The following is a 12,352-nucleotide window of genomic DNA, read 5'->3' as shown; positions in this document are numbered from 1 at the left end:
TGCTGATTCGTTCCACATCCCTGTGGCAAGCTGTGGCTCACAGTCTGCTGCATACTTGGATAATGCTGATCTCTGGTCACCTTGTCCACTCGTTAGTGGTAATCGCTATGATAAACGCCCGCTACTTACTTTGCACGCACCGCTGATCACTGCTGATTCGTTCCACATCCCTGTGGAAAGCTGTGGCTCACAGTCTGCTGCATACTTGGATAATGCTGATCTCTGCTCACCTTGTCCACTCGTTAGTGGTAATCGTTGTGACCAACACCCGCTACTTACTCTGCACGCACCGCTGATCGTTTCCACTTCTCCGTGGTAATAGCTGTGGCTCATCGTCTACTGCATACCTGGATACCACTGATTTCTGTTCACCAGGTCCACTCGTTACTAGTAACTGCTGTGATAATCTCCCACTATCTACTCTGCCTGCATTGCTGACGTCCGCTATTTCTTTCCACAGCCATGTGGTAATAGTTGTGGCTCATCGTCTGCTGTATGCTTCATGCTCCATTGAACGCTGCATAGATGTTCCACTGCTTTGTGGTATTTGCTGTGATCAACGCTCACTATGTATTCTGCCTGCACCGCTGAACTTGGCTGATAGTTTTCACTCTCCAGTAATAACAGCTAGAATCTGATTGGTTGCTATAGGCCACACCACTACGTTTCCTGTTTAGACGCTTTAATAAATCTACATCTAAGGGGCATATTCAATTGTTTACTTTTTCCGCTACGGAAAAAGTATTACCGTTATTACGGTAATATAAGCCGGATTTCAGCTCGCAGCTCCCTGAGCCGCGAGCTGAAATCCAGCGTGAAAAGTACCGTAATAACGGTATTTAGACGTACTATTACCGTGAAGACGGTAATAGTGCGCGGGGCACTTTACTTTAGGCTGTAATGCTAACAATTGAATATGCCCCTAAGAGGCTGAATTAATGTTGCTTTTTTGAATCAATGTTCACTATTAGCTACAAGTGTTGCCATCTGTTCTACTGTTGTAGAACACCACCTGCTATCTGGTGATATCACTCATTAACACACATCCACATTTGTGTACTGACCTTCTGTGCAGTGAAGATAAAACACTAAGGGCAAGATTTACTAAGCTGCAGGTTTGAAAGAGTGGGGATGTTGCCTATAGCAACCAATCAGATTCTAGCTATCATTTTATAGAAAGTACAAAATAAATGAAAGCTAGAATCTGATTGGTTGCTATAGGCAACATCCCCACTTTTTCAAACCCGCAGCTTAGTAAAGCTAGCCATAAAGCTCAGAACACTATCTATAATAATGTAACGTAATATAACGTAAATACACATGGACCTAATTACATTAATGAGGCCATAAATGCTAGAATAATGCAGACAATATATAGTGCAGCATGTAGCCATGCAATAAATGTCCTGTTAAACAGGAAACAAGTGGAACCATACAGACCCTCGTAGTTCCTTTAGAACCTTATCATTTTCCTTTTCATTACTTTTTACTGATTTGCAAATAATAAGTTTATAAACATCTGAAGAAATCTGCAAAGCATTACCCTGCAGTCACTTACAGGTCCATCTGCATTTATTTTACAAACCACCTGTTACTTAAAATGTACCTTCAAAAATTGATTTATGTTAATCGTTTACTAATTGAGCACCTGTAATTTGTAACGGAGATACATTCATGAAAACAACCTTTAACAGAAAATCTTCTCTCACCCATCACTTATCACAGCTGCTGTCAGTATGGCAACCTACATGCCAATCTATGGTGGAAAAGGTTGCTTAATGATCATGGTCCCAAAGTGTGAAATACTGCTTTGCATCAAGAATAACAATTTGTAGCAGCCAATGTTCTTACATGTCAAATAGCCTTTTAAACCTCAGTGTAGATATTGTTCTTTTCCATAACACATGAGCACACTTCACACAATGGTTCTTATGAAGCAGTGTAAAAAAAAAATAAGGGGTGTCACCTATGGTCAATTCAATGCCCGCAGCATCAAAAGCTGGGCTGTTAGTCCATCTGCTTTTATGCTACAGAGCACTTTCTCACCTTGGCAGCCTATGTGAAGAAGTCGAAACCATAGAGTATGACATCAAAATATGGAGGATTGGTGGTATTTGGAAAAAAGACATGATGAAGGAAAAACAGACAAAATGTATGAAAGATAGCAGACGGTGAAATGGAAAATGCTGACCGAGAGATACATTAAATCATTTCACTACGAGAACACCCCGCGCAAGTAAGGAGATGGTAAAAACAGAAGATGGGTGTTGTATGTGAGCTTCATTGGAGGTTGTATTCAGCCACCTGATTGAGTTTTGGTTAGTGATCAGTGTTAGAAAATCATTACAAATCAGAAGTAGAAATTTAGATGTGCAGGGGTAGAGATGTGGGATAGTATCCTCATTAACATGCAGCTTCGATCTTCACTGAGCTTAAACACGACCCCCCTAAACCAGACTATCTGAAGCTCCTACGATGTTCAGAGAGGTAAACAGTTCCGATCAATGTGAAGATTTTTAAATAAAAACTTATCCTTCATCTTCAAAACATTTCCTCTTTGATGATCCTCTGCATCTATGTATGGCTCAACAAAGTCAGAAATTGTCCCAACGTGATATTACATTTAAATCTATTAGCACCAAGGTTCCTTACCCTATGTACAAGAGCCTGTTTTATGTCACATTTGTGCTAGCACAATTATATCACAGTCAGTTGTTCTATACAGGAACATAGATTTAAGTGAAAACACATCTCTGTAGATGATATTTCCTAGATTCACTGGACCAAAAGTAACTAGACATGAAACATTAACTAACATATATATATATATATATATATATATATATATATATATATATATATATATATATATATATATACACACACACACATGTATGTATGTGTATATATATATATATATATATATATATATATATATATACACATGTATATATTTATATATATATATATATATATATATATATATACACACACACACATGTATGTATATATATATATATATATATATATATATATATATCGGTCATATTTATATTTTAAAGAAAAATGTACCCATTTTATACTGCTTTCTAGAAAATCGCTAGTTGTAGACTGGTTTTTGGATTAGTGAAAGGTTGAAGTCAGTGCGTGTGAAAATAAACCTTATATTTATTCCCTGTAGATTATATAATACATGACATTGAAGCAGGCCATGTGATTGATAGATGTACTTACCAAACAGTTATGTTATCGTACCTGAGATACAGATATACATTCTATTGTAATACATTCCACAGTTCCGCTTGCAGCATCATATATATATCTTGTTATACATTGTTTTCTCAGTAGAGTTTAAAAAACATTACCAAATGAAGAACAGGGTTTATTGTTATAAATAAGTGTCTACTTTATAAACATTGTTTACCATACCTGGTGACCCTGGGAGTCCTAGGTCTCCCATAGGTCCTTGTTTCCCTTTCGTGCCAAATGCGCCTCCGAATCCAGGTAGTCCTCTGGTACCTGGACTACCAGGGAAACCTGAATTTCCCCTTTCACCTTTAGAACCCATCAGCCCTGGTCGTCCGTCTAAACCTGTACAACAAGGAAGAGAATTTACCATCACAGAACCAAAATAGAAAGGGATGATCATTATCAATTGGGTAATGAACTCTACTCTAGCTGTCATATTGAATAATACACATGATTGCAAATTTCGTTGAACTTTTACAACCATGCAAACCCCTCCAATGAAATTCAATCACAAAGTTTTCTATTACCTCTCTGCCCATCAAATCCAGGGTCTCCTCGAACTCCCTTGTCTCCTATCGCTCCAGGTCTTCCAGGTTCACCTGGAGCACCAGGCTCAGCACCCAATACCTCACCACGTGCTCCTTTCACACCAGGCAAGCCAGGGATTCCCATCTTTCCTGGAGGTCCAGCAATGCCATCCAAACCAGGATATCCAGAAGGACCTTCTTCTCCACGTGGTCCTGTAAATCCTGCAACAATATGACCCTCAGATCTGTGAGGAAATGAAATGCATCCATTGTCACTTGTGTGAAACCTGAAAACATAGATGGTTCATACCTGGTGGTCCTGGATATCCACCAAATCCTGGACTGCCTGGTTGTCCTGTGGCACCATCAAATCCTTTCTGCCCTGGAATGCCTGAGTACCCTTTATCACCTCTGGGACCTAAGTGGCAGATAGGGTCATTAATACATTCAGTTTAATATGCTGGCTACAGTATAATAATTATAATAAACCATTGCACGTTTTAGATTTGTAATGTTTTGAGAGATGCTGATAAACTGTGTTTTCTCGTTCTCATGGCCGTGAAGAATGAATGCAATGTCTTTACATACCTGGATTTCCAGAGTCGCCAGGAATTCCGGGATCACCTGGTTCCCCAGCAATTATACACGGCAAGGTCAGGCCTGGTAAGACACACATCAGTTAATTTCTGGAGAATGACAATATGTTACAGTAACTCAGGTAAATTTTGGATGCAGCAATTGAAACAACATAACATGCATTGGATGGGTGATGCAAAAGCTACTGAAATGTTGGTTAAAATTGTGATTCAAAGGAACACTGGTGTATATGGACAAATATGGTGAATTTACATTACACTGACCAGTCCTGTGATTAAACCACTGATGAATGCAGAAGCGCTGCCAACTGTACATACATTCCGGATTATAAAAATGGTGGTATAAGTGCACAAGCTAAAATAAGATTAAATATATTACTTGTTTAGATGAATAAACTAAGGTAAAAGTTAATTACATTAACAAGTAAACAAAGAACAATAAAAATATACTTTTCTGCTGAAGGACTTTCAATTGTACTTTTGAACTGCAGTCAAGAATTTTTTCCAAAATGCAATAACCTTCAGCTAATTATTCTGCTATGTGCCCATACCTAGACTGTACAGGCCTGAGTCATTAAAGCACGTATCTGCAGGGAGTAGCAAAACTGCACACAAATAGGCTCTGCTTACACCCGTAGTCAACAATGAACGGATCTCAATATATGTTCCTTGTTGACTACAGGTGTGTTTTCACACCTTTCTCTGCTCTACTGCACAGGACACTGCAGGAAACGTACGTACCTGTCAGCTCCTGTAGCAGCCAATACCGCTGGTTCAATACCATACTTGCCAACTCTCCTGGAATGTCCAGGAGACTCCAGCAATTCGGGGGAGTCTCACGGACTACTGGGAGAGTATGGCAATCTGCCGCATCTGCCCACTTTCAAGTGAAGTGGGCAGAATTAGGTCCAAAATGCCGCGATTCACCGAGAATGGCGGCATTTGGCCCCCGCTATAAAATGACGTGATTTTCGGAGCCCCGCCCCCTGCACACCCACCTTCTCTCGGCAGCTCCTGGATCATACTTGTCGTGCTACCTCCTCCTCCCAATGACCTTAGCTCTTGTGTTGCCAGCCTTGTGCTGGTCAGAGCAAAACCAAGGAGGAAAAAAGAGTTGAGTTTCCCTGATTTTACTCCAACCAGCACTAGTAAAAAGCCGGGGCTGTTGCTACTTTAGCAGGGGAACCCGCAGCGTACGGTCCCACTGCCATAATGACAAAGGGTTGGATTCCCTAGGGAGTTGGGCTCCCCTCTTGAGATACCCAGTCCTGTGCTGCAAGCACTAGGGCTCTTCCCACACCCCTGTGAAATGGGTGCAGGATAATAATTGGTTAATGGTCAGAGGACAGTGTGGGGACACAAGCCTATTGGATCAAAAGCTTACAAGATTTGATCCCTTACAGATGAATAACACAGACTTTGGTTAGTATATCTGGTTTTATTATTTTTAATATGAGGGTATATATGGTATGCACGAGGAGTGTGGTTTATTTAAATTTTACTTTGTGGCACTTCATGGCTCAGCGGGTCCTGAGTGTCAGGACATGTTGGCACTTGTGGTTCTCCAAGTGCCAGCATGCCCTGGCTGCCATCGGTATGCTGGTGCGTGTAGCTCTACAAGCACCATCATACCCACACTGTTAATGGCAGCCTGGGCTTGTTGGAACCTATAGTTCTACAAACTAAAACAGTGTTTACACTTACATTATTCACTTTATTACCCCATGCCCAACGCACATTGGTGTTAGAAGAGCCCTAGTGTTTTCAGCAGGGGGCTGGGTATCACTGGGGAAGGGGCGCACATTTTTTTTTTGCAAACCCCAACTTCCTAGGGCATCTAGACCAGTGCTGACCAGGCTGGGACTGGTTGGCATCATGGCAGGGGGATCCCCTGCTGCGGGTTCACCTGCTATAGTGCCACCAGCCCTGGTTGGAGGAGAATCAGGGGGGACCCCACGCTGTTTGTCCTCCTGATTTTCCTCTGACCTGTAACCATTTATTACCCCACACCCACAGCTCAGGGGTGTGGGAACAGCCCTAAAGCTTTCAACACAGAGCTGGGTTACCCCTGCTATAGTGCCAACTGTCCCAGCTGGCTTGCCCAGTGCTGGTTGGAGTAAAACATCCCCTTTCCCCCATTTTGCTCTGATCAGCACTAGGCTGGGAGCACAAGGGTTAATATTGTTTGGAGGGGGGACACCACACTTTTTAAAATCTATCTTTTACAGCTGTCTAGTGCTGCTAGGTCCAGCGGCTGTAGTCTAGACAGGGCCGTAACTAGGACTGTGCGATAGGGGTGACCGCCCAGGGCGCAAGGCTCAAGGGGGGCGCAGTTTAGGAGTATTTGAGGTTCATTTGGTTAAAATTGAGGGTTAGGGGGGCGGCATTTGTCTTTCTCGCCCCAGGGGTCAGAATTCTAAGTTACCGCTCTGAGTCTAGACCCCGTGCTGGTGCAGGAGACACGGGTGAATTCAGCGCACCGAAGCTGACTTGGACGTTCCAGTGCAGGGAACGTCCTTACTGTACATTGCCTACGTTCATCCTCCCATTCCCTATTCTGTTCACTCCCCTAAAACGTAGGCTGTACTAAGCCTTTATTTAACAAAACAAGCCTTAGTAACTCAGGCCCTACATGTAAGTTATACTTTGTGTAAGGATTGTACTGCCATCTTGTGGAAGCTTAGGGGCACCGCAGACTTTGGTTAAAATTCAAGTTACACTATATATTAATCAAATTTAAAAATCTTTTTTAATAACCTCAAGTTTTTTGTGCAGCCTTTTATGCGGTATAACTAAATAGTTGTACCCTTGTGAAAATGAACAAAACAGCAAGTGTGAGGATTTAATTGTATACATTTTGAGTGCTTTGGCTTTAACGACCAAGCGTAAGTACGCCTTGCAGTTGTAAAAATGCAATATACTGTCCATTAAAATATATACCAGGATAAATTGTCTTGTCATCTCTTAGCATAATGTACAATGTGCTATAATTTATTAAGAAGACTTTATGACACACCGCGTGGCACTTACAAAAAAAGTTACACAGGTAACTGTGCAAAACAAAGATGTTTGTTTTACTTTTAAACTGTACTAGAAAAATGACTAGTTGCTATTGGCTACAGACAATTTTACACAGTTACCTTGTGAACATACATGTGCTTTATTGGCTATGTTAGTCAATGACTGGGCACATTTACACACAACAGATGACTTGTCCATAGCAGCCATAATAAACGACTTGTGCACGAGTTAGCAAGCAGGCTGAGAGAAGCTGTCATCTTCATGGTTTTAAACTTGATCACTTGTAACAGTAGTGAGCAACCACGTGAATTTAACGCCACAAGCATCTCTTTATTAAATAGTATTATCAGGATAAAACAATTGTCATACTCTGACATTCTTCAAATAATTTTGAATTAAACTGCCGTAATAGAATCTGGCTCGGGGTAAAAGATTGCTCAAAACTGCTCAACACTGAATAGACAAATTCCAACAATGGCTAACATGCTATGGTGTGAATGACCAAATATGACATGCATGCAAATTCAGAGTTTCTATCCAGCAAAAGGAGATCACATGGATCTCGCAGTCGCCTCTGTCTTTGACCTCTAGGATCTATCCTCTCACCTCCCTCTGTGACTAAGTCTCCATTACCAACATTGTCCCCGCAGCAGCAGTCACCTATACCAGTTAAGCAAAGGAGGACAGGTTAGACACAGGTCAGAGAAACCCACAAGAAAGAAAGCTTTTGGCAGCTCAAATATATTCACACTTTCACTTTGATGATGTTAAAACCTCTACTTCTAACTTCTACTTCTAACATTTGTTAAAGACAACTGTCTCCTTGTAACATCATTATCTGCTTGGGTAGGCTGGCTGAAGGTTTACTATAACAAGCATCTCACAAATAATATGGTAGCACAGCTAGCACTGTCCTCTGTAAAAGTCTCCATGATGCGGTAAAACAATAAATGTCATTTATCAGCCTGTGCAAATTACTCACTATTCGTCTCATGTAGAGTTGGACTCAATTTCATCATCCCAAAATAAGACACATCCTACACGGGTATGGTGAACTAGGGGCATCTAAGCTGATGGTCATGGTAACTTACATACAGTGATCGAGCCCCCGCAACTTTACTGTCTCTCAGTCAGGCACATACGTCTGAATCTCAGTCTACAGAAGTCGCATTTGCTCCAACACTCCTATACACCCCCTCTCCTTCCTCCGTTCTGCCTCTTCCATCGTAAGGGAACGTAAGTGCAGGATGCAACACAGTCATCACATATCATCATCATCATTATCATATATATATATACATATATATATATATATATATATAGGGGCGGGCTGGTCCGGGTGCCAGGGGGGCCACGGGTGGCAGTCTTACCGCTGATAGGGCTAGGCGGTAGGCCGCCACCTGGATAAATTATCTCCTGTTTTTACCGGCGGCCGCATCCCATGACACGGGATGCGGCCGCGTCAGCACACAGGCGGTCACATCGCGTGACACGTGATGCGGCCGCCTGTGCTCCCCCGGGCTGATATCTGCCAGCCCGCGCCTGTATATATATATATATATATATACATATGTCCTAAAACGTAACTAGAGCTTTGTGGGTATGCAAGGAAGTAAAAAAGCCTATTATACACTGAATATGCAGTTTGAGTTCAACTCTACATTAGCCCCTAAAGCAGGTACCTATCTATCCTCTCACATATATACTGTTTTTACTTTTCTATTTATTATACTTTGCTTCATCTATTTAAAACTTTGCAGTAAATTAAGTATTATTATTACATCATCATCTTAGTGAATATATTTGGCTGTTTTTATATGTTAAATAAGCAAAAAGCAGAAAATTGAAAATAATATATTAAACAAGCAAAGATAGAAAGAATATGCAATAATAAAATTTCTTATTATTATAAAAAAAACAAAAAAACAAGAATTGCGAGTTTGAAAAGCAGAAACCACAGCAGGCCTTCCAACGGCAACGGTATGTTGGAATGGTTCCCCAGATCAGCGAGGCTGTTTCACCACTGACAATCAGGACATAAAGGTATAATACATATTATTTAAAAGACATAAGCAAAGCACAAATTTACTTCAAACCAATAGGAAGCACATAAAATGCTGTCATTTCATTATTTTGTAATACATATTTAAGCATGGAATAACACAAGTCTGTTTCATAACTGTCCTCTTCTTTTCTATTGTTCTGGTTTTTTTACTTTTTTAATCTACTATGAAGTAAATCTGCTAGTACATTGTTAACACACTGAAATAAAATAAAATATTACATATGTAAAATAACATAATATGCAAACATTTGTTTAGAATATCACATATTTACTTTTAAAATTTAAAAAAAAAGTCATTTTGCAATATATGACTAATGTAATAATGAAATAATAATATACCTTTCCCATAAAAGGCAATCTTTAATAAAAGACACAAGATTGTTTATTTTATTCACTCATTCACCTTATAGGCTTTCACATTGATGAATAAGCATTTTTTTTTTTTTAGCAATACTGCTTTGTGCACATCACATCACTAGTGTTTTTAATGGATATAACTCTGAGAATTTAATAGGTACACTTTTATTACTAATATTTCTCATTTAAGATTTAAAGTTGCTTAATCCTATTTTACTAATGTACAAGCAGGGAAATGCCTAAACAATTCAATATAAACGGGACTTATTATGAATCACTGCTTTATATCATTTAACTGTGGAATCTATATTTCTTTTTACATGTGGGGGCAAAAATTTTACTATGAGACAGAGATGTGAAAGGGGGGGAGGGGTTATAACATAACCGTTAAATTTACAAGATAATCAATTTTTAGAAAGCAAATAGAAAACAACACCTGCTTTTAAGATGCCCAATTACGAATACAAGTTACTAGTTAATTGGTGAAACAGCTGTAAAACAATTTTCAGATAAAAACAACATGGAAGAAAGAAAAGCATAATAAGACAACTGATAATAATACTTCTTTCACCAACAAAACTTTCAAAAACACTATAGTCCCATTAGCGTATTATGGGCCCGTTACAAGCATAATTATGCTCAGTTATAGTCACTGTCCCGCTGCACTTTTCCACACTAAGGATGGATGCAGCTCTGTGCAGTTCTGGGGGTATATTTACTAAACTGCGGGTTTGAAAAAGTGGAGATGTTGCCTTTAGAAACCAATCAGATTCTAGGGCCTGATTCATTAAGGATCTTAACTTGAGAAACTTCTTATTTCAGTCTCCTGGACAAAACCATGTTACAATGCAAGGGGTGCAAATTAGATTTCTGTTTTGCACATAAGTCAAATACTGTCTGTGTTTTCATGTAGCACACAAATACTTGCTAGCTTATTTGTACACTGAAATTTAAAGTTGATATTTGTGTGTTACAAGAAAAAACAGTCAGTATTTAACTTGTGTGCCAAACCGAACACTATTTTGCTGCACTTGCATTGTAACATGGTTTTGTCCAGGAGACTTTATTAAGATACTTCTCATTTTAAGATCCTTAATGAATCAGGGCCCTAGTTATCATTTATATAGTACATTTTACAAAATGACAGCTAGAAGCTGATTGGTTGCTATAGGCAACATCTCCACTTTTTCAAACCTGCAGTTTAGTAAATATACCACCTGGACTATTGTCTATCAGGTAACAGGCTGAATAGCAAAATACAGACCAAAATTACACTGGCATCCATGTATAGAGTTGCTTGGCACCTATGTACAAATACTGTTTACTGTATTTCACCAACACATAAGAAAAACTGTATACATATATAGTAATGCAGAGTGTGAGCATTTATTCCTTGCATTTTCCGTGCATACCAAAAAATATACAGATTGCAGGCAGGAAAAAACCCTTATTTACTCTGTGTACTGCAGTGATAAATATTTATGTTATATAAAATACAGACATCAAAATATTCACTGTTTAGATAAATAAAAAAAACTGCTATATTTTATGGATATATATATTATATGGATATATTTAACTATGAAATATAGTTAAATTTCATAGTGATATTTCATATTTCTACAATACATACCAGGAGCTCCAGGTTCGCCAGGTCGTCCATCTTGTCCTGCTAGTCCAGGGTCACCAGGGAGCCCGCGAGAGCCAGGTAAACCTGGATAGCCAATACCTGGAAGCCCAGAGTCTCCACGACTTCCCTTTTGGCCATACTGCCCTGGGTAACCTTTCTCACCAATAGTACCAACTCCACCGTCACCCTGAAATTGGAAATAGAAAATATATATATATACATTATACAAGCACACAGATAGGACATTCACAAACATCTTCAGGAGCTCCATTTACCTTGATGAAACCGAAGATAAGTGAAATTGAGTTTAATTGACTTAGCTAGTAGAATGAAAGCAATGATCCTAGGCAATGTCATGTACAATACATCTATTCAGCCAAGAGAGGTTCCCATGCTCCATCCAGCTTCCTCCTATAGACTTTCACACAGCTTGTATAAACTACTACACATTTGAAACTAAAGTTATTTAAAAAAACTTTACTTCTGACTTCTGCTTATACAATTATTACTTTTATTAGTCACTGTTCCACTGTATTACCAAAAAAATCGACTCCCTGAAGCAGTGAACGAAATTTCATTGGAAACTAAAGTATGAACAGACACCCATGTATATGTGTAGCTTGACATACTTTCAGTTAGTAGTGCACAACACAGGGTAACTAAGAACCAGAGAATTATCATAATATCGGGATGGCACAAATGATCTATGGGCAGCACACTGGTTAGCATTGCTGTCTCTGAGAGCTGGAGTCCTGGGTCCCACCATGGCTCTCTATCTGTGTATAGTTTGTATGTATGGGTTTCCTCCGGATACTCCAGTTTCCTCCAACATGGTCCAAACACATACTGGTAACTTAATTGGCTTCCCACAAAAAACATGGACTCTAGTGTACGTGTGTGGTAGGTA

The 12,352-nt window shown here is 39.5% G+C and overlaps 1 protein-coding gene across 4 annotated transcripts in view; it reads right to left on the bottom strand.

The window, feature by feature from the left end:
• Positions 1–12,352, bottom strand: part of COL4A6 (collagen type IV alpha 6 chain) — a 222,775-nt gene that overhangs the window by 51,961 nt on the left and 158,462 nt on the right. For 3 of the 4 annotated variants that reach the window (XM_075184345.1, XM_075184346.1, XM_075184347.1), the window contains exons 24-29: positions 11,449–11,632; positions 8,000–8,053; positions 4,365–4,436; positions 4,087–4,194; positions 3,777–3,998; positions 3,430–3,591 (exon numbers count right to left, since the gene is read on the bottom strand). In XM_075184345.1, the coding sequence (XP_075040446.1) occupies positions 3,430–3,591; positions 3,777–3,998; positions 4,087–4,194; positions 4,365–4,436; positions 8,000–8,053; positions 11,449–11,632 (802 nt within the window). The remainder of the gene's footprint in view (positions 1–3,429; positions 3,592–3,776; positions 3,999–4,086; positions 4,195–4,364; positions 4,437–7,999; positions 8,054–11,448; positions 11,633–12,352) is intronic. The other variant, XM_075184348.1, reaches the window with a different exon arrangement.

Source organism: Mixophyes fleayi, chromosome 9 (assembly GCF_038048845.1).
Source record: "Mixophyes fleayi isolate aMixFle1 chromosome 9, aMixFle1.hap1, whole genome shotgun sequence".
In the NCBI taxonomy this organism is placed as follows: domain Eukaryota; kingdom Metazoa; phylum Chordata; class Amphibia; order Anura; family Limnodynastidae; genus Mixophyes; species Mixophyes fleayi.
This window is presented reverse-complemented; position numbering and strand designations above follow the sequence as displayed.